Source organism: Schistocerca gregaria, chromosome 1 (genome assembly GCF_023897955.1).
Source record: "Schistocerca gregaria isolate iqSchGreg1 chromosome 1, iqSchGreg1.2, whole genome shotgun sequence".
In the NCBI taxonomy this organism is placed as follows: Eukaryota; Metazoa; Arthropoda; class Insecta; order Orthoptera; family Acrididae; genus Schistocerca; species Schistocerca gregaria.
The window spans coordinates 358,963,453-358,991,412 of NC_064920.1; the positions used below are offsets into that span (position 1 = coordinate 358,963,453).

The following is a 27,960-nucleotide window of genomic DNA, read 5'->3' on the forward strand; positions in this document are numbered from 1 at the left end:
TCTGCTAACCGCAGATAGTGAATGTGAATATATGATCATCTTTGAGACGACCCTTTGGTCACCTTTGGTAGAACCAAAGAGATGAAATTTACCGGAGCTTTGAGCGCCTGAAATGTGGCTGACCAATACGGTAGCAAGGTGCTCCCCCACTTCACAGAGGTGCGAGAGGACCTGAAGAACGGCCATGTTTCAGCACCCTGCCGCTGGATCTAGTGTTGGTAAGACCTGCCTTAGGTGTGCTCCATAAAGACAAAAGAATGGAGACATGATGTGCATGTGAAATGCTTAAGAGTAGTTTGGAATAATAATTTCTCTATTTCAGGAACTTTTGTGGGCAGAATTAAATGTCAGGCAGGTAATATTAAGGGGATCGTAGTAATCTTCGGAAATGACCAACGGTCACAATGAAACCACGTGTAGCAATAAGTTGAAATACTTCCGAGTGCCTAAGCTAAGCTGAATTACTAGTGTGTGTACTATAAGTTGGAAATATTTAAGAAATGGCGTGTGCAGACGAGACGAGTACTTCCACGTGGTGAGTACTGTGTGAGTCTCAATCTGTGTATGAGACAAATGATAAGGAGAAGTACTCGTCCATGGTATCAGTTGAGGACTCTCGTGTGTGATGAATATGTTCTTAATATTACTTCGCGTGTTATGTTTCTGTGTGACGCTTGATTCAAACTATAATACTCTGAGAGAGAAGCAAGGTGAGTCAGCTATCTATCCAGCAACGCCACTTGGCTTGCATTGCACAGGGAGACGTGCATATATCCTCCAGAGTTCGTGGTAGGAAAGAAAAGTTACGAAGTGGGGCAACGTCGTGTGAAACTGGGATGAATACTAATTGAAGTGGGAAAGCTGAAAGTGATAATGTTGTGACTATTCCTTGTGTTGTATTCCATGTTGCAGTGTGGTGTATGTCATGTAATTTATGTATGTGTGGTTTGCATGGGAGAGTGGCAAGGTAGTTTCAGAGGTAGTGGGTTATGCATATTCCTTTTTGTACCACTCGGCCTGGAGGAAATTTTCGTGATGATGGGTGTGAGAGTCGAAGAGTGAGATATAACAAAAGATCCACCATCCTATCTAGAAAGTGCACTGTAGCGTTAAATAATTACGAGACAATAAGATAGAGAATCACCAATGTAAAGCCATGCCCACTGGGCGGAATTTCTCATGTGTTATTGTTGTAGGTTATAGAATTTGTGTGTTTAGGTTATAGAATTTATCGGAATAAATCAGATAGTGAAAAGAAAAAGATTGGTGGCCTTTTCCTTCGAATTGTATGTTGTCATGATATCCAGAATTTATAATGTGTGCGCAATTCATATTCAGTGCGATGGCCACGTGTTATAGATCAAAGCCATTAAATAAGAAAGAAAATGTGGTGTTGCCAGTGCGTAGTGAACAGTCAGAGTTCTGTAAATTACTAATAGTCAGATGTGCGTTTCCATTGCGTAATATTCATACAGGAAGATAATTTGTAACTTAATTGTGAGTACGAGAGTTCATATTACTCGATAAATAAGTATGAATCCACTCGCTTGGCACACCACTCATCCACTCGCTTGGCAGACCACTCATCTTGCAGGCCTGACTGCTTGATGCCACAGTATGAGCAAGGCATGTGCCTCTCGCCACTAAATGTCTTCTCCTCGAAGGAAAACGGAGCGAGAATGAAGGAGTTTTTTGAAACTACATGACATAATAAAACAAGCTGAGTCACTGGATGTTCTAGCACAACATGTGGCGGAACAGGACTCCATATGAGACAGTTCTGTGCACTCAGGGCATCGTGCCTCATCCATCTGGAAGTATATTCCCTGGCCACATGTCATCCACTTCTATGCAAGCCAAAAAAACAGGGGGCAAAGTTACGGCGTTGGAGGCTGTCTTGGGGCATCATTAGGAGCACTTTTTGAAGCTCGTAGGGATACCTGTGTAAAATGCGCCGCAAAATATTTTGAACTGTTGACCAGGCAAGAGAAATTCCCCTGACGCAGCTCGAGCACTGGCTGCAAAATTTGAGGTATGCCCTGCACAGTCGGTAATAGCTACAGCAACTTCCCCATGGGGTTGGGCTACCTCCGTCTTCTTGCTCCATGGCCTAATTCATCAGTTTCTGGGCCATATTCGTTAGTCATTTTCTTGACATGGGGCTTCTTCGCACTAATTCACTTGTTTCTTCAAATTTCTTGATTATAGTCTTTAGCCTATTTCTTGTTACGGCGCCTGTTCGCAGCTGTTTTTGTCGGCGATATTCTCGCAATACAACGCTGCTATTGCTGCCGTTCTGCTAAAAGGTTACCAGCAATGCACCGTTTTTCTTCTCAATAGCTAGAAAACTACAACATTCTTAACCGTTTTCACGAACAATCGCTTCACAGAAGAAATCAACATGTGTAGCTAAGCGACAAACAGCACACAGGCAACAAAACAGGAAACATTTCACATTCTGACAGGTTACAGTGCAAATTTTCATCTGGTGATAGAAAGAGGAACCATTATTTTTTTCACGAACGCGCCGATTAATGAACATAGCTACAATGTTTCAGTGTCCTGTGTTATGTATTGCCTGTTTTGTAGCACTCGAAACACCATAAGTTTAATTATAACAGATATCTTCCACATCTCCTCCTAAACCACAGGAACAATTTTTATGAAATTTGATACACATGTTACTTACTTTCTAGGAAGAAACGCTGTGGGGGTAACAACCACCTGACTCGTAGAGGATGGGGATGAAAAACAGCATACCTGAAGAAGCGCAACTAGCCTACATTAATCAAATATTTGAGAGTGCGAGCATTTAGTGACTTGCAACCAACTTTACACATAATTTCAAACATTTATGAGACTTTTTCTAGCTGACACTCCTCAAGAAATTGTGAAAGGAAGAAAGTTTATCGTTAATTACATTTGCGCTGTTCGTGCAGTAAAACTGTTGCATCAGGCGTGTTCTTTTAATTTATTATTTCTTTACTACTATATTTGAAACACGTTTTGAAGATAGTATTCACGTACACCACTGAACGTACTTCGAAGAATACACCTTTGTATATCACATAGTTCAGGAGATATGTCATAAACACTGAGATGCTGCATCTTGCACACGTTTTAATGATCACTTCTTTACTACTAACTCTATTCGCAACACCTTTCACAGAAAGTATCCACATATACCACTGGAAGTATCTGAAAAATCATATCATTGTAAGACACATAGTTTAGGCGATATTATGTCATCAACACGACACTATGTCATCAACAATGAGCCGTGTGATAATAGAGCTGCCGAGTGAACTAGGGCTACACGTGAAAAATGTACAAACATGCGTGAAATATGTTAAATATATGTGAATGTGTTGGAAGCCACCGGTAAAAAGCTCCTCCTAAGCCCCTGGATCGATTTCAACCAATCTTGGTATTCTCGTACACACTAATTACTATCTGGAAATAAATGCGGTGGGGGTAAGAATCAGCAACTTCATATTGGGATGGGAATGATAACACGGAGAGAGAATGGGAAGGAAGAGATGGACAGGGAGAGTGGGGAGGAGGAGATGGTAAGAGTGAGGGGACAGGAATATTGGCAAAAAGGGAAGAGGAGGAGATGGACAGAGGGAGGGAAGATGATGAGGTGGACAGGGAGGGGGAGGGAAGAAGGATAAGACTAATGTAAGTTTGGAATGGTCGCATAACTAGACAACGCTGGGTACCCAGACGGTTTACGATAAATGCAGACAATATACGGTCATTTTAAAAGAGCAAACTAATCTGAAACGATATGTCAGTTATTTGCAGTGACTGTAAATCTCAAGGGACAATTTCCTACGAAATAAGTTATGCAAAACACTCGTGATTTACGAAAATATACGTTTTAGAGCGTCGAAAATTCTCAAAAATATATATTTTTTATGTAAATACACTCCAAGACAAAAATACCAGTACACCTTGCAGGAATTACCCCAATGACCTAGTAGATAGTGTCGGAAGTTCCATGCGGCTTTTCGCAGATGATGCTGTAGTAGACAGAGAAGTTGCAGCATTAGAAAATTGTAGCGAAATGCAGGAAGATCTGCAGCGGATAGGCACTTGGTGCAGGGACTGGCAAATGACACTTAACATAGATAAATGTAATGTATTGCGAATACATAGAAAGAAGGATCCTTTATTGAGCGATTTTATGATAGCGGAACAAACACTGGTAGCAGTTACTTCTGTAAAATATCTGAGGGTACGCGTACGGAACGATTTGAAGTGGAATGATCATATAAAATTAATTGTTGGTAGGGCGGGTGCCAGGTTGAGATTCATTGGGAGAGTCCTTAGAAAATGTAGTCCAAGGAGGTGGCTTACAAAACACTCGTTCGACCTATACTTTAGTATTGCACATCAGTGTGTGATCCGTACCAGGTCGGGTTGACAGAGGAGATACAGAAGATGCAAAGAAGAGCGGCGCGTTTCGTCACAGGATTATTTGGTAAGCGTGATAGCGTTACGGAGATGTTTAGCAAACTCAAGTGGCAGACTGCAAGAGAGGCGCTCTGCATCGCGGTGTAGCTTGCTGTCTAGGTTCGAGAGGGTGCGTTTCTGGATGAGGTATCGAATATATTGCTTCCTCCTACTTATACCTCCCGGGGAGATCACGAATGTAAAATTAGAGGGATTCGAGCGCACACGGAGGGTTTCCGGCAGTCGTTCTTCCCGCGAACCATACGCGACTGGAACAGGAAAGGGAGGTAATGACAGTGGCACGTAAAGTGCCCTCCGCCACACACCGTTGGGTGGCTTGCGGAGTATAAATGTAGATGTAGAATGGAATGGTAATCAGATTTGATATACATCTGAAGACAAAAATATTATTACAATTTCAGCAAAATTGGATGATTTATTTAGAGAAAGAGCTTCATAAAATGTGTAAGTCAATAAAGCGCTGGTCCATCCCTGGCCCTTATACAAGCGGTTATTCGGCTTGACATTGACTGATAAGAATTGTCGGTTGTCCCCCTGAGCGATATCGTGCCAAATTCTGTCCAATTGGCGCGTTAGATAATCAGAATCCCGAGATAGTTGGAGGGCCCTGTTCAAAGTGCTCCAAACGTTCTGAACGCGGGAGAAGTCCGGTGACCTTGCTGGCCAATGTAGGATTCGGCAAGCACGAAGGCAAGTAGTGGAAACTCTCGCCGTGTGTGGTAAGGGCCTTATCGTGCTGAAATGTAAGCCCAGGATGGCTTGCCACGAAGGCGACAAAACAGAGCGTAGAATATCGTCGACGGACCGCTGTGCTGTAAGGGTTCCGCAGATGACAATCAAAAGTGTCCTGCTATGAAAACAAATGGCAGCCCAGACCATCACCACTGGTTGTCAGGCCATATGCAGGCGACAGTCAGGTCGGTATCCCACCACTGTTCGGGGGCGGTCCCCAGGCATGTCCTCGCTCGTCATCGGGATTCATTTCAAAGCAGCATTCGTCACTGAAGACAATTCTACTCCAGTCAGAAATTTCAGGCCGAAAACGTGTGTCATTTAGCTAATAAATTATAACATTCATCGTCAAGGAAAACTCTGTCAGTACAATTCTTTTGTCGATGGTGTATATCCATGCAAATGTATTTTTGTATGGCAGTAAACATTGTCTAGAGACGGGAGGGAACATTTGCGCACATATGTCGGCAACCAATGTCTTTTCTACAAGTTTCAACCAATAACGAGTTAGCGAACCGGGGAAGCAGCACAATGGCTGTCCAAAGAAAGAAGTACATGGAAAAGAATTTCCATCTTGACCAGTGCTGATAACACGTGCATGGTTGCCACTTCCCAGACCCATCGATCATATCCTACGGTGGAAACGTGGAAGTAAGTTTAGTGTTTTATGTCTCGTCGACAGGCGACAGTTGACGTCAGTAGAGACGGAGCTTTGTTCGGATTCTCTGTTATTGGAGTGGAAGAGAACAGCGTGGTCCTTTCAAGGAACCATCCTGGCATTCGCCTAGAATGAACTGGGAAACCACGGAAAACCTAAATCTGGATGATTGGCTGTCACAAGAATTGAACCCAGGTTCTTCCGAATGCGAGTCCAGTGCATTAGACACTACGCCACTCCTCTTAGTACATGGTTTGAAAAGACAGACGAAAATTATAAGGTTTCATGCAAGCGCACAAAAAGATTCTGGAGATGAAACAGTCCCCCACCCGGATATCTGGGAAGGAACCTCTCGGAAGGAAGTTGCCACCAGGAGAAACAAAACTGCATTCTATGGGATGGAATTTGGGTTAGAAAATTTGAAAATGGACAGGTTGAAGTTAGACATAATAGGAATTAATAAAGTCTGGTGTTAGGAGGAACAGGGCTTATGCTCAGGTGAGTACGGGGTTACAAATACAAAATCAAATAGGGGTAATGCAAAAGTAGGTCCAATAATGAGTAAGAAAACAAGAACACAGGTAAACTACTATGTACAGCATAGTGGATGCATTAACATATAAGTAGAGATGAAGTAAAAAACAAAAAAATAAAAAATAAAATAAAATAAAAAAAATAAAAAAAAGAGAGCACTATGGGACTTAACTTCTGAGGTCATCAAACACATCCATGCCCGAGGCAGGATTCGAACCTGCGACCATGCGGTCGCGCATGAAGCCAACACCTACAGTAGGTAAACTTATATGGAAACTAGCTAGAAGATGAAGAGTTTGAAAGGATGTAATTTATTTATCCCACCAGGCAGGCATTTGCCAAGTGCTAGTCTTTCAATTTGACACCACTTCGGCAACCGGCAGTCGATGATGATTATGATGACAGCACAACACCCAGTCCCTGGGCGGAGAAAATTCCCCGACCCAGCCGGGAATCAAACCCGGGCCCAGAGGATTGACAATTTGTCAGGCTGACCATTAAGCTACCGGGAGCGGACAAAGGATGTATGACGAGATAAAAGAAATTATTTGGACAGTTATGGGTGACGAAAATTTGATTGTGACAGGGAAATGGAATTCAATATTAGGAAAAGGAAGAGAAGGATAAATAGTAGGTGAACATGGACCAGAAAAAAGGAATGGTAGAGGAAGCTGCCAGATAGAATTTTGCACAAAACATAATTTAATCACTAACATTTGGTTTAAAATTCATGAAGGAAGGTTGTATATGTGGAAGAGATCTTAATACATTGGAAGGTGTCTGATTATGTGAAGCTAAGTCAGAGATGAAGAAGCCAGATTTTTAAACTGTAAGACATTTGTAGGGGCAAAAGTGAACTCAGTCCACAATTTATTGGTTACACCTGTAGATTAAAACTGAAGAAATTGTGTAAAGGTTGGAAATTAGAGAGATGGGATCTAGATAAGCTGAGAGAACTAGAAGTTGAGAGTTTCAGAGGGAGCATTAGGCAACAATTGACGTAAACAGATGAAAGGAATGCAATAGAAGATGAATGGGTGACTGTGAGATGAAATAGTGAAAGCAGCTGAGCATCAAATATGTAAAAAGACAAGGCCTTGTAGAAATCCTTGGATATAACAGGTGGTGTCAAATATAAATGATGCACTGAGAAAATATAAAAATGCAGCAAATGAAGCAGGGAAGATGGAAAACAAGTGTTTCAAACATGAGACTGACAAAGTGCAAAATGGCTAAGAAGGACTGGTTAGAGGACAAATGTAAGTAGACATAAGCATATATCACTAGAGGAAAGATAGGTACCATCATCAGGATTTCCTTCCTGCAAGCTGGGCAAGAACTTTGTGAACAATATGCCTCCATTGGTTTCTATCCTGGTATAGCTTTTCCCTCTCCTCTACATCCCATGTTACTCTTCTCCCCTTGAGATTTTCCTTAACCTGGTCGGTCTGTCCATCTCTTTCTAGGCCGCCCAATTGGTCCTCTTCCTTGTACCTCCATCTCCAAATACTGGCATGGAGTTTGAGTCTCGTGCATTCGGTTTGCATGACCGAACCACTTCAGTCTCAAAGCACTCATCCTCTCCTCTGTAGTCAATGTCACCTGCAGGTCTCACCTTACATAATCATTTCTGACTTTCTCTCTCCTAGTTTTTTGTAGAGCTGATCTAAGGAACTTCATTTCACATGCTTGTATTTAACTCTCTTCTCTCTTATTTATGACACATGTCTAGACCATATACCATGATTGGTAAGAGATAAGTTTTATACATGGTCTGTTTGGCTCTTTGAGGGACTTTGTACTTGGTGGAAGAAGCTAGATGCTTTTATTATTCTGCTTCAAGACTTCTAGGTTGGAACTTCCATCACGTGTTATGATGCTACCCAGATAATTGAAGCTTTTCACATGTTCAACATTCTCCCACTCCAGTATGTGTGACAAGGTGTGGGTGTCCTGCTCATCTTCATTGCCACTGTCTTGTTCCTACTCACAGTTAACATGAGTTTTTTAAATTTTGTGTTCCAGTAATCTAGTCTCCTCTGAACCTCCATTTCCGTCTCTCCTCAAATGGTGATCAGCAAAAACAAATGCATTGACATCTTCATTTTCTTCTTCCTTGATTTCTTTCATGATCATGTCCATAAGTGTACTCAAGAGTAAAGAGGAGAGCGAACTGCCTAGCTGAACACCTCTCTTTGTCTTAAACCATTTTGATCTTCCACCTCCTACATGTACACTGCTCTCACATCCATCATACAGAATGCTGTGTTTTCTCAAGCATTCCCATACTTTATCCCACACTGCCATATGCTTTTTCCAAATCCACAAATACTACTATCAAGTACTTTCCTTTTTCCCAAAACTTCTCCATTCACTGATGGAGGGAGAAGATGAGATCTGTTGATCCCCTATTACTTCCAAAGACCTCTTTAATTTTTCTATAGGTGGTACCAATCTTTTTGAAAAGTAAAGATAAGTACCTCCTATAGGAAAATTAAAAAGGTCTTTGGAGAAAAGAAGCGACTGTATGAACAACAACAGCTCAGATGGAAAACCTACAAAGCAATTAAGGAAAAGCTGAAAAGTGGAAGAAGTATATAGAGGGGCTACATAATGGAAATGGACTTGAAGATAATGTTACAGATAGGGAACGCAACATAGATGAAGATGATATAGGAGATATGATACTATAAGATGATGTTGACAGGGCTCTGAAAGACCTAAGTTGAAACAGGGCCCCTGGAGTAGATGACATTCCATCTGAACCACCGACAGCCTTGGGAGAGCCAGCCATGACAAAACTATTCCATCCGGTGTGTAAGATATACAAAACAGGCAAAATACCCTCAGAATTCAATAAAATGTCATAATTACAATTCCAAAGAAAACAGATGCTGACAAATTAGTATTTAAGGAAAGTGTGGGGAGTAAAAATTGTAGAGGGAGGCCAAGGAGGAACATGGTAAGCAGGCTCAAAAGGATGCAGGTTGCAGCAGTTATTCACAGGTGAAGACAATTACACAGGATAGAGTAGTTTGGAGAACTGCATCAAACAAGTCTTCGGATTGAGGACTGCAACAACAAAACCAAAAAAACATTGTCTTCTTTCATCAAGTAGGCCATACTACTGAAACTAGCAGGGCAAATGGCCACTTGCAGTGGTACATGCGATCATTTTGTCGCCCACGATGGGTGATGAGTGTATAAGATGATATTCTGGTGCAAGGTTAGAATTTTCTTGCAGAGTTCTGAAATCTCTCAATGTCAAGTTGCTCTCCAGCAGTTTCGAGGATATATTGGTGTGGAAAATTGTGCAGAATACTTTCTGAGAATGTCACAGCTGCCCCCTATTTTTGTTTTGGTGGGTGTGTTGTACTGACCAAAAACTGACATTCTTTGAAGGTTTATTCTTAGCATTCTATACTGTCAAAACTTTCATAGGAAAATTGGGCAGACTAGTGGGTCCTTAGATCCTCTGTTACGTGAAATATTTTTATCTGGATCTTAATGTCCTCCTGTCTACTGTTTCTTGCATAATGGTCTTTTCAGATCATCCATTTCAGTGTGCTTCATATTCCCTGAGGTTGTAGTCAATCTTTATTAATGCCTGCTATGTTTCTTGCAGTTAACTTTGCAACTGTGCTATGGTTGTGGGTTGATAGTTGTAATGGGACGAAGTTGGTCGACAGTATTGTGGAAGTCCGTCTTACTGAATACTGAAGAGGTATGGTTTATTATTTTCTTTTTATATTCTCTTGACATTCATCACAGGTATCCAGCATTCTTGCACAGGCTGAAGCTCCAAGTGGCCATCTCAGGCAGTGATTCTGCAGATTAAATATCAATTTTGCAGGTGGTCTCCCGTGCTGCGCATCCCTTTAGGACTGATCGCTGGACTGTCGGTTTATAAAGTTGGGTTTTTGTCTTTGGGTTAAGATCTTTGCTGGTAAAAAATTGTGGGTGCTCTGAGCATTTTATAACTTGTCTTCTTCCGTTATACTGTGTCAGGTGTGAATATCAATGACTTGTCCATGTGGATACCCAGCTATTTTGTCGTCTATAACCTTTGGATAAGTACTTGATAACTGGCAAGAACCGGACGTTTTTGAAATGGCTAGCTTGATGCCTCTCTCATGGATGTACTGGAGGATTCTTCCGCAGTGCTCTTGCTATCAGATGGCATTTCAGTAGCAATGACACAGTGGACAGTAGAGCACCGCACATTAGAGTATGTCTGGAATGCTGAATCTGGCACAGCATTGCAGCAGGCTGTTATGCAGCAGGCTGTTATTTTTTGAAAGTATAAAAAACCCACAAATGATGGTATATCCAAAAGTCTTTTATTTTGTTTTAACACTTAAGTGTATCAGTAGATTTTACAGTTAAGAGCTTGTTTCAAGCAACACATACTGTTCAGGCAGCAAGTATTTGGATACAGCTTTTAAAAGAAACAAATATAATGAATACATTTGTTATATAATGTTCTGTGATATGCCAATAAGGATAGATTGCCACTCACCACATGGAAGACACGCATAGAGGCACGTGGAACTTACAGTGGGTGCGACACCAAACGCGCGTTTGAGAGGGCGGGGGTGGGGGATGACTGGACAGAAGTTAAGCAATTTCTTCTTTTATACACTAATTTCCACTGGTCAACATCCCTGCTATGTGGTAAGTAGCAATATATTCTCATTTACGTATCATATTTTTTCCTAGATTTTACACCAATGCATAGTTTATGTTCTGCAGCTTTTGCACTAATTTTTCCAAAAGACCATAACTTGGGGGGTCCACATTTTCTACTCTTCAAATAAATATTTACAGTAAAAAGTATTAAAATAAATATTACAGTCATAAAAATACTTTAACCAAGGCACATGAGTAACAGTCTATAACATGAACACACACATGAAAGATACATCTGTAAATTTCAACTTGAGTGAATGAGTTTGAGGAACATAGCCCTTACATTTGTTTTGGCATTATTTATTTGTCTATTATGGACAATTTACGTTCAGAACACAGCACAGTTTCAGAGCACTGCTCAGTTTCGGCATTAAAAAAGTAATCTTCTCAGTGGTGACATTGATAAATAAGTTACTATCACATTTAAGACAATACAATCTAATACAGGTAATACTGTTGCTTAATATAAAAAAATCATCTTTCTTTTTCACCCCTCTTTTTTCCCATACTATCTGTAACAATTGATAATTAAGAGTAGGCAATCATCAAAATTATAACTACGGCTGCAGTCCACATTCATTAGCATGTCTCTCTCACAGCTTGGCAATTTTAATGTAAGTGTGTTACACAGGATGCTGAGTATCGCAATAAAACACTCATGAATAAACACTGATAAATACTGAAGCCACACAAAGAAAAAAGAAAAACATGACAGTCATTAAGTAAATGTTTGGCATTATCTTTAGTAACTGAAAACTAAAATGTAATAGATCTAAATCATAACTGAAAGCTAACATGTGCTAGATTTAAATCATAGAATTTGCATTTCTGAAAAATTACTGCAGCTTATGTCAAAGCCATTGCAAATGATATAACTCAAATAAAAAGATGTTACACAGCATACGGCATGTACACTAATCTGTATCAAAGTGTGTCTCAGATGCTCTAATATTGAGTCATACAAATTTTGGTGTACGAAAATGAAAAATGTAGTCATGAATGAGGCATTAAAAATGCTTATCTGAGTGAAAATGCAGCACCTCGAAGGCATCTGAAGAAATATTCAAGTTATAAAATTAATCTGACAAAAACTAATTTACATTGCGCGTACAAGCTTCAGAAAATTAACACTGCCATTTTCCCACAGTATGAAGAGTATTTTTGACAGTTACGTGAAGTAGGGGAAAAGAAAAAAAAAAAAGTGGGGAGAAGTATAGTGGAATGCATTCACTACATCAGTTAAAAGAGTATAAATAATCAACAATATATGAAATAAATAAGTCAACAACTGAGAGTAGTGCATTCCTACCAGAGGATAACACAAGTACTTTAAAAAAATAATCGTCTATACAACACCACACCTTCATCATAAAATTCTTTTCAAGATTAAAATAACAATTTTAGATATAAAGGGTTCTCTATACAGGATACATTTTTGGTATTTTAGTATACAACGACACTGGATAAATTAATTACAATATCAACACAATACAAGAACTTGTAACTTCTACAACAGCACTCAATTTAACCATTTGGCAAGAAAAAAAACAACACAGTATTATCTTTCACATTGTGTAGTATAATTGTGCTATAGATAACCAAGCCTTATATATTATGTTTTTTGGTATGTTACAAAAGGCAATTATAATTACAGATCTATGTGAAATCAATGTACCAGAAACAAATCAGTTGTTAAAAATACAATAAAGCAGCAGGACAAATAAAAGAAAAAAATGTATGTCTTTTCACATGCTGGTTACCATCCCAGATCATTCTACATTAGAAACTCTTAACATAAAAAGTGTATTCCCCCAAAATATGTTTCGATCACATTGTTTTGTCTGTAACACAATTTTTGTGGTTCTAGAAACTGAAAACGAAAGAACACAGTTATTAGTTCTCCAGTTAGCACCTGCACACTTTGTCAAAGCCTAGTTTCTAACATTCCATACAACACACAACGGCAGTATAACAGAAGCAAAGAGGGCAAACATTGTAAAAAAAAAACATATATTAACTTACATAAAAGAGACCTTTGTTCTCATTGAACATAATCAAAGGGAGAAAAACAATAAAGGTATATAGACTACTTGTTTGGTGATAAGAGCTTCAAGAATTACCATTTGTCTTATTTTGCTACTGTTTTGTCATCTTCTTCTGCTTGTTCTATGGTCATGTACAAGCCTTCTTCTTCATAAGCACTCTCATGTTTTGACAAAATTCTTAACAGAGGACGTAATTTTAGCCACCACTGATTCTTCGGTATACGGTAACTACAAAAGAAGTAAAGAAAAAGTACAGTTATATAAGAATACACAGCTACTTGCTAATTTTACTGGCATACATGAGTAAATCTACTTACTCAAAATTTGTGCCTTTCTTTAGTTCTTCCAGTGGACTGAATGTATACCGTCTCCTCAATACTCCAAGCAGTGTAGCAGAATCTGGTGTTGCAGTATATACAGTGCCATCACCTTTGGAAGATTCTTTTAGTTTGTGGAACATCCATTCAACAGTTTTTGCTCCCATCTTTGTTCCCATATTACGGTCGAACGGTGTTGGATATCCTCCTTGTTGCATGTGACCTATCATTTCAATAAGTAATGTATTAAACAAGTCCATTGATGTTGGAAGAAATGTGTCTGAATTAATTAAATCACCACAAAGAATATCCATATCAAATTGTAAAATTCTATTATTCAATACTTAAAATACGAGATCCAGTGTGTTTACATAACGGTAAGACTGAATGGTCTTTGTTACTACATTTCACGCAATACAGCTGAAGTTTCCATAATAGATTTCCATAAAGAGTAATGATAAACTAACCCATATGTTTAGCCATTGTCTCTTATAAACTTGGATCCACAAGTGAACAATAGATTCGAGAAAAATTTTAGCTTACCATTTTTGTAACATTCCTCCACAATTTATTCGTATTCGTCTTAGCAAAAAAATTGTACACAAACTGTCAAGAAGTGGATTTCCCAAACTAATTTCTAATCGTATAGAGCTATAATGTTTTAATTTTTAAGATTTTTATACTGTGACAGCAACTGATATTGTTTATATAAGAATATACAACCTACAGTTGCAGGTCAACTTTATCGTTTACCTAGGTTTCAACGTTAGTCATAAGGTCTTCATCAGAACGTACACGACAAGGCCCATACAACGGGCTTAAAGTGAACTTGCTACAGCTTGTTTAATAGAAATGACAAAACCTTATGGTTATGCATCAAGTTTTATATAGTTGACTTATGACATGGCTTGTTTTAGGCAAACATTTTAATAATATTTTATGTTCTGAAGAAGACGTTATTACTAATGTTGAAACCCAGGTAAACGATAAAGTTAACCTGCAACTGTAGGCTCTAGATTCTTATATAATGTTTTCACATACCCACCCTTCCCCATGAACCATAGACCTTGCCGTTGGTGGGGAGGCTTGCGTGCCTCAGCGATACAGATGACCGTACCGTAGGAGCAACCACAACGGAGGGGTATCTGTTGAGAGGCCAGACAAACGTGTGGTTCCTGAAGAGGGGCATCTGCCTTTTCAGTAGTTGCAGGGGCAACAGTCTGGATGATTGACTGATCTGGCCTTATAACATTAAACAAAACAGCCATGCTGTGCTGGTACTGCGAATGGCTGAAAGCAAGGGGAAACTAGGGCCATAATTTTTCCCGAGGGCATGCAGCTTTACTGTACGGATAAATGATGATGGCGTCCTCTTGGGTAAAATATTCCGGAGGTAAAATAGTCCCCCATTCGGATCTCCGGGTGGGTACTACTCAAGAGGATGTCGTTATCAGGAGAAAGAAAACTGGCATTCTACAGATCGGAGCGTGGAATGTCAGATCCCTTAATCGGGCAGGTAGGTTAGAAAATTTAAAAAGGGAAATGGATAGGTTAAAGTTAGATATAGTGGGAATTAGTGAAGTTCGGTGGCAGGAGGAACAAGACTTTTGGTCAGGTGAATAGAGGGTTATAAACACAAAATCAAATAGGGGTAATGCAGGAGTAGGTTTAATAATGAATAAAAAAATAGAACTGCTGGTAAGCTACTGCAAACAGCATAGTGAACGCATTATTGTGGCCAAGATAGACACAAAGCCCACACCTACTACAGTAGCACAAGTTTATATGCCAACTAGCTCTGCAAATGATGAAGAAATTGAAGGGAAGGGAGATGAAAATTTAAGAGTCATGGGTGACTGGAATTCGAGAGTAGGAAAAGGGAGAGAAGGAACTATAGTAGGTGAATATGGATTGGGGCTAAGAAATGAAAGAGGACGCCGCCTGGTACAGTTTCGCACAGAGCATAACTTAATCATAGCTAACACTTGGTTCAAGAATCATGACAGAAGGTTGTATACATGGAAGAATCCTGGAGATACTAGAAGGTATCAGATAGAATATATAATGGTAAGACAGAGATTTAGGAACCAGGTTTTAAATTGTAAGACATTTCCAGGGGCAGATGTGGACTCTGACCACAATCTATTGGTTATGAACTGTAGATTAAAACTGAAGAAACTGCAAAAAGGTGGAAATTTAAGGAGATGGGACCTGGATAAACTGACTAAACCAGAGGTTGTACAGAGTTTCAGGGAGAGCATAAGGAAACAATTGACAGGAATGGGGGAAAGAAGTACAGTTGAAGAAGAATGGGTAGCTCTGAGGGAAGAAGTAATGAAGGCAGCAGAGGATCAAGTAGGTAAAAAGACGAGGGCTAGTAGAACTCCTTGGGTAACAGAAGAAGTATTGAATTTAATTGATGAAAGGAGAAAATATAAAAATGCAGTAAATGAAGCAGGCAAAAAGGAATACATACGTCTCAAAAATGAGATCGACAGGAAGTGCAAAATGGCTAAGCAGGGATGGCTAGAGGACAAATGTAAGGATGTAGAGGCTTATCTCACTAGGGGTAACGTAGATACTGCATACAGGAAAATTAAAGAGACCTTTGGAGAAACGAGAACTACTTGTATGAATATCAAGAGCTCAGATGGAAATCCAGTTCTAAGCAAAGAAGGGAAATCAGAGAGGTGGAAGGGGTATATAGAAGATCTATCACAAACCAGATGGCAGTTGTAAGAGTCGAGGGGCATGAAAGGAAAGCAGTGGTTGGGAAGGGAGTGAGACAGGGTTGTAGCCTCTCCCCGATGTTATTCAATCTGTATATCGAGCAAGCAGTAAAGGAAACAAAAGAAAAATTCGGAGTAGGTATCAAAATCCAGGGAGAAGAAATAAAAACTTTGAGGTTCGCCGATGACATTGTAATTCTGTCAGAGACAGCAAAGGACTTGGAAGAGTAGTTGAACGGAATGAACAGTGTCTTGAAAGGAGGATATGAGATGAACATCAACAAAAGCAAAACGAGGATAATGGAATGTAGTCAAATTAAGTCGTGTGATGCTGAGGGAATTAGATTAGGGAATGAGACACTTAAAGTAGTAAAGGAGTTTCGCTATTTGGGGAGCAAAATAATTGGTGATGGTCAAAATAGAGAGGATATAAAATGGCAATGGAAAGGAAAGCGTTTCTGAAGAAGAGAAATTTCTTAACATCAAATATAGATTTAAGTGTCAGAAAGTCATTTCTGAAAGTATTTGTATGGAGTGTAGTCATGTATGGAAGTGAAACATGGACGATAAATAGTTTGGACAAGAAGAGAATAGAAGCTTTCGAAATGTGGTGCTACAGAAGAATGCTGAAGATTAGATGGGTACATCACATAACTAATGATGAAGTATTGAATAGAATTGGGGAGTAGTATGTGGCACAACTTGACAGAAAGGAGGGACCGGTTAGTAGGACTTGTTCTGAGGCATCAAGGGATCACAAATTTAGCATTGGAGGGCAGCGTGGAGGGTAAAAATCGTAGAGAGAGACAAAGACATGAATACACTAAGCAGATTCAGAAGGATGTGGGTTGCATTAAGTACTGGGAGATGAAGAAGCTTGCACAGGATAGGGTAGCGAGGAGAGCTGCATCAAACCAGTCTCAGGACTGAAGACAACAACAACAACAACATACCCACATTTAATAAGATGCAGTTTTGCATTTCTTAGGAGCCTGGTGCACATGGGAGCAATACTGAAACAATGTTTTCTTAGAACAGGAGGAGTGAAAGATCAGGTTTTACCAGCCTGTCAACAGTGAAGTTATAAGAGAAAAGGCCAATCTTAGAATGGATAAAGATGAATAAAGAAACTGAGAAACTGGCTGCATCTTTTTCATAGGACCCCCCCCCCCCCCCCCCCTTACTTCTCATGAGAGATTAAGGAAATAACAGAAAAACCTGAATATGGATGGGAAAACAGATTTGAACCTCATTCTTCCAAATGGAAGTTAGGTGCCTTCACTGCTGCACAACCAATTTAAAAATACTTCCTCCATGGAAAGCTACTGTGACTCAGCTGAAACTTTGATTTATTTTAGTATTTTAAGCACTGTGTTAGAAGATGTGGCAGCATATATTCTGGGCTATTCCTAATGGCCTTCCCATTGATGTGGAATCTCATAGTAAGAGACCAAACATTTACATCTGAATGTTTAACGTGGCTGTTTACTGTTGAAGAAAACCTTTTACAAACAGCAATGTAAAGCTCCATGTTGCCTTACACACATCAATTACTTGTTTAACCTCCCCCCCCCCCCCCCCCCCCCCACACACACACACTTGTTATTAACCCTTTGCTGTGGATGAGTAAACTTGTCATGCTCTCAAGGTGTTGAGGACTTAAATGTGGCCCCTTTGTTTTCCTTTAAGCACTACTGACGTGTTGCACATTTCTTCTGTCGACTTGTCACTGCTGTGGATGAGTTACTTCCGTATCTCGGTGAATAAAAAAGTTTCAAGTATTTATCATACATACAACAGACATGCCTCTTTGCGTGCTATCATTTGTAAAAACTTCATAAAGATATCCTGAACCATTTATGAAAAATTATGATTGTTATGACTACAATTCCCAATGCGCTGGACGGAAATGGGCATATTGCATGTGGCCGTCCACTGGATATAAAAACAAATAACTGAAGAATGAAATGAGATATTGTTCTGCTGTCAATTTTAAATAAAATTTCTAGATATAAAAACAAATAACTTAATAATGAAATGAGATATCATTCTTCTCTCAATTTTAAATAAAATTTGATATCTTTTCTACGTTTCACACACACAGCAATGTCTGAGCTACAATCAACCATATGTAAAGGTTATACAATGCATTTTTACCTCTGCAAAATCTTCAAGATTTTGTGCAATGTTTTACTTAAATTTGATTCAGCACATTCACTATGACGAACAACGGAAAGAAATTTGGTCCTTCATTGAGCAAAGACCAGACTGTCAGATGTGCAGAAATAATTTTTTTAAAAAATTGTATCACATGGTAAGTATTTTATAGCAGATGGAACACCACTTCTCAGTACAAGTAGCAGCATTTGGCGAACAGTGCAGTGGCAATAAGCCATGCTCAGCACAGAATGCAGAGAGCACCCCTGTAGCATCAAAAGGATTTTGATGTTAACAGTACTTTTTCCAGAATTGTCACAACATAAGTGTTGAAGAAGAGCAATGATGGAGTACAGATTTATCTCACACAGCAAAGTGTATTCCCATATAGTCCTAAAATTAACAACTCAGGCAGAGATGAGGTGAGCAGAGCAATATACTTTCTCTACTGTCCACAGACAGTAGTCATGTAGATCAATTCGTTTTAAGACTGCCAATAATTTAATATCTCTACCACATCCAAAAGTTTATCTGTTATAATGCGTTTTAATAAACAAACATAAAAATAATATTAAAAGATACTTAAATCTTACCTAATACATTCATTCGAGCACTAAAAAGCCCCTTTCCTTCTTCAGAGTACAAACGATAAATGAAGTCTGTTGTGTAGTTTTCATTGCATTTTTCATTTCTGAAAAAGAACCACAATGGAAGTCATCAGTCCTGTAATTAAAGATTAAACAAAGGCAAAATAGTTACAAAAGATTTACTGTACCTAAGAATAAGGCCTCTCTGGACACCTTCAGCCATTTTGGATGCCATGTGGTACACATCTTGCTGTAGATCTTTTATCGAAAATTTCTCTTCGAATATGTATGCCGCATCAGCGCCTCCAGCAAGAGCTTGAATACATAGTAGAAAATAATCTGTGTATTATCGTGTTATTTGTGGTTGAAAATAAGAAATACTTCCAAGCATATCATCTTAAACTGAACAGAGGTTTTGAGCACTACTGATCTGGAACTATACTCTCAGTGCTCATTACACCTATCAGGTTACACTTTTTAAAATATTAAAAATACTAGCATGGTCTGTTATGCGTCTCACATTGTCATGACAGCAGTCTCAAAATATTATTTTGCTAGGAAACTTTTTTTATGGGGCTTTACCTGCTAGTGTAGCGAGGTATCCACAGTAGCCTCCCATAGTTTCTATGACAAACACTCTTCTCTTTGTGCCCTGGGCAGACTGCCGGATTCTGTCACAAATCTAATAAAAATAAAGATTCCTTTTACATATTAATAGAAAGAACAGTTTATAATATATATTCATGAATAACACTAATGGGATTGAAGACTGTAAATGTTTCCAAAGAAGCGAGAAGTGAGTTCAAGACAAATTGAATGTCAAGCATAACGTCATTCAAATGATTCAAATGGCTCTGAGCACTATGGGACTTAATATCTATGGTCATCAGTCCCCTAGAACTTAGAACTACTTAAACCTAACTAACCTAAGGACATCACACAACACCCAGTCATCACGAGGCAGAGAAAATCTCTGACCCCGCCAGGAATCGAACCCGGGAAGTGAGAACGCTACCACACGACCACGAGCTGCAGACTTAACGTCATTACTCTGCAAACCACACTGGTTACCTTGCTACCATGGCAACAGTGTCACATTTGCCGCTGAGAAGCAGGGTGGGGAGGCAGCAATAGCGTGCACTCCAGCAGTCTTACAAATGGAGTGCTGTCACACACTACAAGTCTTTACGGGCCACTTAAGTAAGTGCCTGTTTAAAAACAAACAGAAACAGGATGTACACTACCTCTCACCTTAGCTGCTCATGATGCTTTGCTGACAGTACCCCTAGAACTACCATCCTGGTGATGTCTATATTTTCCACAGCTGTGTCTACTGATTCATCATCTGACATTTTGTTTGCCAGTGATAATACTGATACTTTGTTTGAATCAATGCTGACTGATTTTATTATACTTTCAATCAAAGTACCTCATATCCAATAATCATCACACACTTTTTATGTGATACATGGTCTTTCAATCTTCTTATGTCACAGCATTACAATCTAATCTTACAGCTGCAAAAGGAAACTGACCACTTGGCCAGTTAGCATTTTTGGCTAGTAATGCTGAGGTCCTGGGATTGATTCCTGTTGACTCCTGTAACTTTTTCTCTTGTGGAAAGGTGCAGACATTGGTCCACTCAAGCCTTGTGAGTACATCTAAGAAGCAGTACAATGAATACACAAGTTGCCAGAGTAGCGCTACATTGAAAGGCTTGCACAAGGATAGGTGACTCATGACATTCATTTATTAGCAGTAAAAGCATCAGCTGTTATTTTTTTCCAGTTAAAGAGTGAGATGCTTGACAATGACTACATATCTTATTCTTTGCTAGATTACGGGCCAGTACTATGGGATTTAGATCTTGATAACATGGTGTCAGCAGGAAGGGAACCATTTTCTTGCAAAATTCTGTCGCTGGTATAAAGAGAAGAAGGGTGATTTAATTAATGGCAAAAGTTCAGCTTCTTTTAAGGTTTCTTCTGTCCAGTTCTACATGGTAGTGCACAGTTTTCATGTTATCTTCACAGAGGAGAAGAAATGAAACACAGCATTCATAACAACAAAACATTTTCTGGCTTTGTTTGACAATACTCTTCATATACTAAGACTATGAAACCTATATTTACAGTATAACATGTATGAATCGATAGTTTGTTTAAATAAATCACTGTCCACTTTAATTCTGATGCTTCATTTTTTCACAAAAAAATTTGATGTAGAGTTCTCTTTTTGCAAGTATATTCTCTCCTCTGCATATAATGACTCACTGATTCTGGCACCTTTTCAAATCAAATCCCATACATGGAATAGTTTTCCTTGGATTTATTTTGCTAGCCTGGAACTTCAGTTCTGTGTGACAAAACCTGTGGTGTTTTTGCGAGGATGGTATTTTCTTGTGTAGTCCATACTATTGGAGAAATTGCTGTCTAATAACACAGTTATCTACATCATTTTTCTTTTGTTTCCTTTACTGCTTGCTCAACATACAGATTGAATAACATCGGGGAGAGGCTACAACCCTGTCTCACTCCCTTCCCAACCACTGCTTTCCTTTCATGCCCCTCGACTCTTATAACTGCCATCTGGTTTCTGTACAAATTGTAAAGAGTCCTTTCGCTCCCTGTATTTTACCCCTGCCACCTTTATAATTTGAAAGAGAGTATTCCAGTCAACATTGTCAAAAACTTTCTCTAAGTCTGTAAATGCTAGAAACATAGGTTTGCCTTTCCTTAAGCTTTCTTCTAAGATAAGTTGTAAGGTCAGTACTGCCTCACGTGTTCCAATATTTCTACGGAATCCAAACTGATCTGCCCCGAGGTCGGCTTCTACCAGTTTTTCCATACGTCCGTAGAGAATTCGCGTTAATATTTTGCAGCTGTGACTTATTAAACTGATAGTTAGGTGATTTTCACATCTGTCAACACCTGCTTTCTTTGGGATTGGAATTATTGTATTCTTCTTGAAGTCTGAGGGTATTCGCCTGTCTCATACATCTTGCTCACCAGATGGTAGAGTTTTGTCAGGACTGGCTCTCCCGAGGCTGTAAGTAGTTCTAATAGAATGTTGTCTACTCCTAGGGCCTTATTTCGACTTAGGTCTTTCAGTGCTCTGCCAAACTCTTCACGCAGTACCATATCTCCCATTTCATCTTCATTATGTCCTCTTCCATTTCCATAGTATTGCCCTCAAGTACATCGCCCTTGTATAGATCTTCTATATACTCCTTCCACCTTCCTACTTTCCCTTCTTTGCTCAGAACTGGTTTTCCATTTGTGCCTACACTATGAGGTGACAATGCATGCAACACTGAACTGGAAAGCGAGTGTACCTAGTCATGTTACCACGTCAGTTCCCATTACGGCCAGGTAACCAATTGGTCTTGACAAGTAATATAGTGATGACAACTGCTTCATGCTACAGATAATTATGGAAAGCTGCTGAACATGCAAATGACACACAAATAGTGATAAAAATTATCTGTGTTGGTGTGATAAATCAACCTGATGCAATAACAAAAATAGGCATCAAATAACACAATAACAGTAAATACCTCTGTAATTTCATTAAGTGCTGTATCACAACCCAAGGAAAATTCTGTGCCTGGAACATTATTACTTATTGTTGAAGGAATAACAGCAATCGGTATGCAGAACTCTGGTTGTGTTGGCCTGCTCTCTGCAAGTTGCAGCGCACCTTGGTAAGCCTACGGGAGAAAAGAATAAGAAGAAAATAGATTGCGAATAGTCACAATTGCAAGTTTTAACCCATCAATTATTACCTCAAAACCGCCAATAATGAGAAGGCCTTGGATGTTGAATTCCTTGAAGCGAGCTGCAATTTGCTTTATTCTATTTCCAGGCAGAGTACGTTTTGTCCCCAGCATGGCACCACCCAAAGAAACCCAACCAGTCACATCTGACCATGCCATTTTACTAATCTGTAACATCAGTTGAGTAGTAGATATGTGATATAACAATAAAATATCAAAACATTGATACCAATAATGATACAGATTACTTAAACATACTGCTAAAAATAGAAAATATATCTTAAAGCACATCATTGCTTCAAAACAGCAACATAGCTTGGTTACCAGAAGAAAATCATGACAAATGTCATATGATAATGAATAATAGTTACAGTAAAACTGGTCCAAAAGAAGCATAAAATACAGGAAAACATAAAATGTAGGGAAGCATAGGAAACACAATAAGTTGTAATTTTGTGCCTACTGTTCTCTGTTTAAGCAGATAGCCAATTTTTGTGTTTTCATGAATATTGTCTTACAAGTTTTATTTACCATAATTCTATAATGATTATAAATAATAAGGCTCATATTAGAAAACAAATAACTTTTCCATGTGATTTCACAAAAGCCTTTCCTTTCCGTTTTCTATTTGTGCCATTGGACATGAGTGGAGCAAAGAAGGAAACACTCAGCTTTCATGATAATCACAAATGCAGTGGCTGAGAGCTAACACACACAAATGTGCACATTAGTTTCCCTCTTCGTTCCGATCATGTCCAATAGTGTAAATAATACACAGAAGCAAAAGTCTTTCACGAAACAACATTACAAAGATATTTATGTCCTAGTCTGAGACTTATTATTAAAACACTAAAGTTGGCAGTCTTCATAAACAGAGAACAACAGGCACAAAATCTAGAGCTTGTTGCTAACGTGGAAGTCACTTGGTTCAGGGACATCCAGGATGCTAAAGATGGTGGAAATTGTAGTCACGTTACAGAGCATCTTGAGGAGGAATGTTTACATCTGACATCAGATCATACCAACCTAAGACTGTGCACCTAGTCCGTATTAGTGTATTTCGTGCAGAACTAACAATGATTCATAAAAGACCATTACAGAGACAATCTTCAAAAATGGTGTTTATTTGTATAAACTACTGAGAAATTATATTAAAGCTTTTCTTACAACACAATTAGCAGAAGGGAGGTTGCCACTGGAGTCATTATTGTCAGATTGTGATTATCAATAAGCATACTTTCCCACCCTTCTGAACCTGCAAACCTATAATACAGGTGGCCATGGTCCAACACATTGACAATGAATTGCTTACTACACTAACACTATGTTCTATGATAAATAACTTTGCATGTAGTCTGCATTTCCTGATTTATTCCAAGTCTGACTGTGCAGGAATGCAATGCACTTTTTGCAGAAATCAGTATGAAAATCATTGTTGAAGATTGTGGTAACATCGAAGAAAACTTAAAATACAGGAAATTTTGCATCATGGAATCATTAATGATGGGAAAGCATTGTATTGAGAGATTAGTACTTCTGTCGAGATTGACAAAAATGGGAAATCATAAAAACAGCATTTTACTGTGTAAGAATTAGTGTGATATAAAACTTTTCTTCCAGCACAGTAAAAATAGCAACACCAAACAAAGTCTTCTATGGTGAGAACCTTTATTGATGCTACCGATCTAATTAAACAAAAAAAATTACAAGACAGAGACTATTAAAAAGCTTGTAACTATGTGAAATATGTCACTCAAAATATGCTACATGGTACCTTTATAACTGCAACAGTTATCTTGTAGATCCATACAAAACTTTTTAAGACACATTCAGTATTCCTGAAGCCTGAGTAAACCACAGGTGATTGGAAACAGGGGTCTTGTACTCTTTCCGTTTTTACCTGCAGGTTTTAACAGCAAAACTATCTTAACTAATGTGACAATATTTCTATGCAGTGGGTTTTGATGATGTGTTTTTCTTTCTGTCTGCATGTTTTGTTAAGCAGTTAAGTTGTCAGCAAGCCCATCTGTATGTTTGAATTTAATTCAGAAAACACATGACAGATTTTTAAGTTGAGAAATCATAGCAATGGTAAGTGGACTAGAATATACTATGTAGGCAGTATGTAGATCATCAATACTGGAAATGAGAGAGGTTTTACTGCAAAAACACTACCTAACTAGCTAAAAATACAAATGTTAGTTTAATTTTGTAATTAAGTTTCACATTATGTTGCAAATTTTTGGGATAGAGAGCAAAGATCAAGCTACTGCCTCATCATGCCAATTTAAGTTTCGTGTGTCACATGAACAGAATCCTGAAATGGTTTCTTACACACAGCCATACTTTTAATTTTTGACGCCGTCTGTTGATTTACCTCGTCTCATTGGACACAGTAAACAAAAAATTAAAAATTGGATAAAAAAAAGATTCTGATTTACCTACAGTTTCTATTTAACAATTAAGTGCTAAAATACTTAAGCTCACAAAAAAACTGAAGACGTTAAGATGAGAAGTGTAAGTCTTAATGAGTTAGACTAAAGTGAATCAGTTTAACTTATAAAAAAACAATACAATGAAACACAGTATAAGTAACTTTGAACGGTTTTAAATGGGGTACTTACATTACCAGCCACTAGACCTTCAATACCATCATGAATTCCAAGAACTGTCACACCGCGGTAAAGGCAATTTCTGACAAATGATCTCACAGCAGCATTCATTCCACAAGCTGGTGCTCCAATGTGCATAACTGCCAAAGTGAAGGATTCCTACAACAAAGTCTATAATTAATGAATAATTTGTTGAAAATCTGTTTTTGCCTCTTGGCTTGAAACTTAAAACACATATTAATCTTACAACAAAGGAAACCTTTCTGCAAATGATGTCAAAATGATTATCCCACTTTCAACAGTGCCTACATCAGATATCAAGATACCCATATGAAAAGTAAACATTATGTTTGAAAAAAGTGGCATGGCTCTCATATCAGCCAAACCAATAAACAATGAATTGTGAATGTTCATAATTTTACATTGGATCTTTCACACAAACCCATGTAACAGATACTTTCACTTGTCAAAAAATGGGAACTCGGGGTAGGAATATCAACAACGTAGGAAAAGATAGATTGCTACTTACTGTAAAGATAACATGCTAAGTTGCAGACAGGCAAAATCAAAAGACACACATAAGCTTTTGGCCAAAGCCTTCAATGAGAAAAGAGTAACACACACCATTCAATCTCACAAGCAAGTGCATCTCACGATAATGACTGCCAACTCCGGAAACTCGGGGCAGAGTGCAACAATCACGTGATGGAAGCAGCAATCTGGAGGGGAAGGAGGACGGATGGCAGTGTGCAGGTGGGGAAAGAGAGAAGCGCTGTCTGGTGTTGTATGTGGGGACTAGAATGAAAACAAGTGCACATCAGGCATCAGGAGGTTGTGGGGAAGGGAGATGGGGAACATGGAGCAAAATAGGAGAGGAGCAGGAAAAGATGGATGGGTGCATTGGCAACAGTTGGCAAAAAAAGAAAGAGGATGGGAGACAAGAATGTTGAGGAGGGTGTAGGACAGAGGGGTTGGAAACTGTTGGGTGCAGGGTGTGGGGGACAGTTATTAACGTAGGTTGAGCCCAGGAAAATTACGGGAGCGGAGGATGTGTCTTAAGGATAACTTCCATCTGCACAGTTCGGAAAAGATGGTTATGGAGAGGAGGATCCAGATGGCTTGGGTAGTGAAGCAGCCATTGACATTAAGCATGTTACATTCAGTTTCCCTGGCTAAAACCCAGTCCCACATCCAATTTCTTAAAAGCTGCCTAAGCCATGGAACCCCCCCTCCCCCAACCAAAACGACCTAATAATAAAAATTCCTTTCTCTGGGTCCCACCCCTCCTTTCACAATGACCTTAATCTTTATAGATTCTGCCAGCGCCTGGCCTTAACAAACCTGGTACTGCAAAAACACATCTCTGTGGCTCAGGCATCCCAGACCACCTCTCCTCCCCCTGCAAGATACGCTACTGTGCAATCCCTGCTTCATATGTCATATCTTTGAAACTGAATCCCTTGCTCTCCAGTACCTGGAGGAGCACTCCAGACTTCGCCTTCAAAGTTATCCAACCTGCTAACACCCTACTTCCACCTTGGGGCACCATTTTCCAGCCTGTCCTATCCACAGTGTTCCTCCCTGTCAATCCCTCATAGCACCTAATCCATGCCTATCTCATCTATTAAACTTGGCATATTCCCCAGAACCCCTACCAATACTTCACCAAATCCAGAGCCGAAACATTCCCATAACACTGTTGTTAACCTTTGCACCAAAAACCTACAGCTCTGCAGTCCTACCCGAAGCCCCCACTTTTAGCCCTACACCCAAATTAAACCATATTGGACTTGCAATGGAAACACTTCTTTGCTGCCAATCCCTCCAACCAAAGCCACTAATTCCTACAATGAACCGTACCTCTCCCAATTTGTACCACTATCTGACAGTGATCCTGCCCCTCCCACCTCAACAACGACTGGTCACCTTCCAGGAATTCCTTACCTCCATCTTAGCCTCACCATCCTTCCCCAGAACACCAACATTTCAGCAAAGGAAAGGACAGTCATACACAACCAAAAAACTAATCCTGACGTAATCATCCTACCTGCAGACAAAAGTCCACCACTGTTGTAACGTACTGCAGTGGCTACCTGATCCTCCTCAACCCACTGTATCAACATCCTAGACGTTCACCACATCTTTTCTTATGACTCCATCTGCACTTCTGCTGACGTTCAACCAACCAACTGCCAACAGTACCTGCATTTTGTAAGTTGTCAACACTTTTACACCAAAAAATCCCTAACATACAACTTGGCCACTCAGGAACAGCATTATCTGCAGTAACTCTTGCTCAGTATGCAGAGGATCTCATCAACACCGTTACAGACAGGCACCATCCCACAGACATAGTCTGCAAACAGGTCTCTTGTGACATTTCGTACCTCAACCCTACCACCAACCCCAAGAACCAGACACAAAGGATTGCCACCTACGTCACCCAATACCACCCTGGACTGGAACAACTGAACCACATTCTTGGCCAGGGCTTTGATTATCTATTATCATGCCCTGAAATGAGGGGCATCCTACCTGAGATCCTTCCCTCTCCTCCTAAAGCAGTGTTCCATCACATACCCCACCTTCATAATATCCTAGCCCATCCCTATGTCAGCATCAATTCCAAGCCCTTGCCACAAGGAT

The 27,960-nt window shown here is 39.3% G+C and overlaps 1 protein-coding gene across 5 annotated transcripts in view; it reads right to left on the minus strand.

Moving 5' to 3' along the window:
• Window positions 1–10,721: 10,721 nt before the first annotated feature.
• The window catches only part of LOC126345893 (ATP-dependent 6-phosphofructokinase), an 86,084-nt gene continuing 68,845 nt past the window's right edge, over window positions 10,722–27,960 (minus strand). For 2 of the 5 annotated variants that reach the window (XM_050002144.1, XM_050002141.1), the window contains 9 exons: window positions 25,327–25,473; window positions 22,712–22,870; window positions 22,484–22,636; window positions 19,510–19,609; window positions 19,116–19,242; window positions 18,934–19,031; window positions 13,455–13,677; window positions 13,213–13,365; window positions 10,722–12,962 (listed from right to left, as the gene is read on the minus strand). In XM_050002144.1, the coding sequence (XP_049858101.1) occupies window positions 13,221–13,365; window positions 13,455–13,677; window positions 18,934–19,031; window positions 19,116–19,242; window positions 19,510–19,609; window positions 22,484–22,636; window positions 22,712–22,870; window positions 25,327–25,473 (1,152 nt within the window). In that variant the 3' untranslated portion in view covers window positions 10,722–12,962; window positions 13,213–13,220. Of the gene's footprint in view, window positions 13,366–13,454; window positions 13,678–18,933; window positions 19,032–19,115; window positions 19,243–19,509; window positions 19,610–22,483; window positions 22,637–22,711; window positions 22,871–25,326; window positions 25,474–27,960 lie in introns of all 5 variants that reach the window. The other 3 variants (XM_050002143.1, XM_050002140.1, XM_050002142.1) reach the window with 2 other exon arrangements.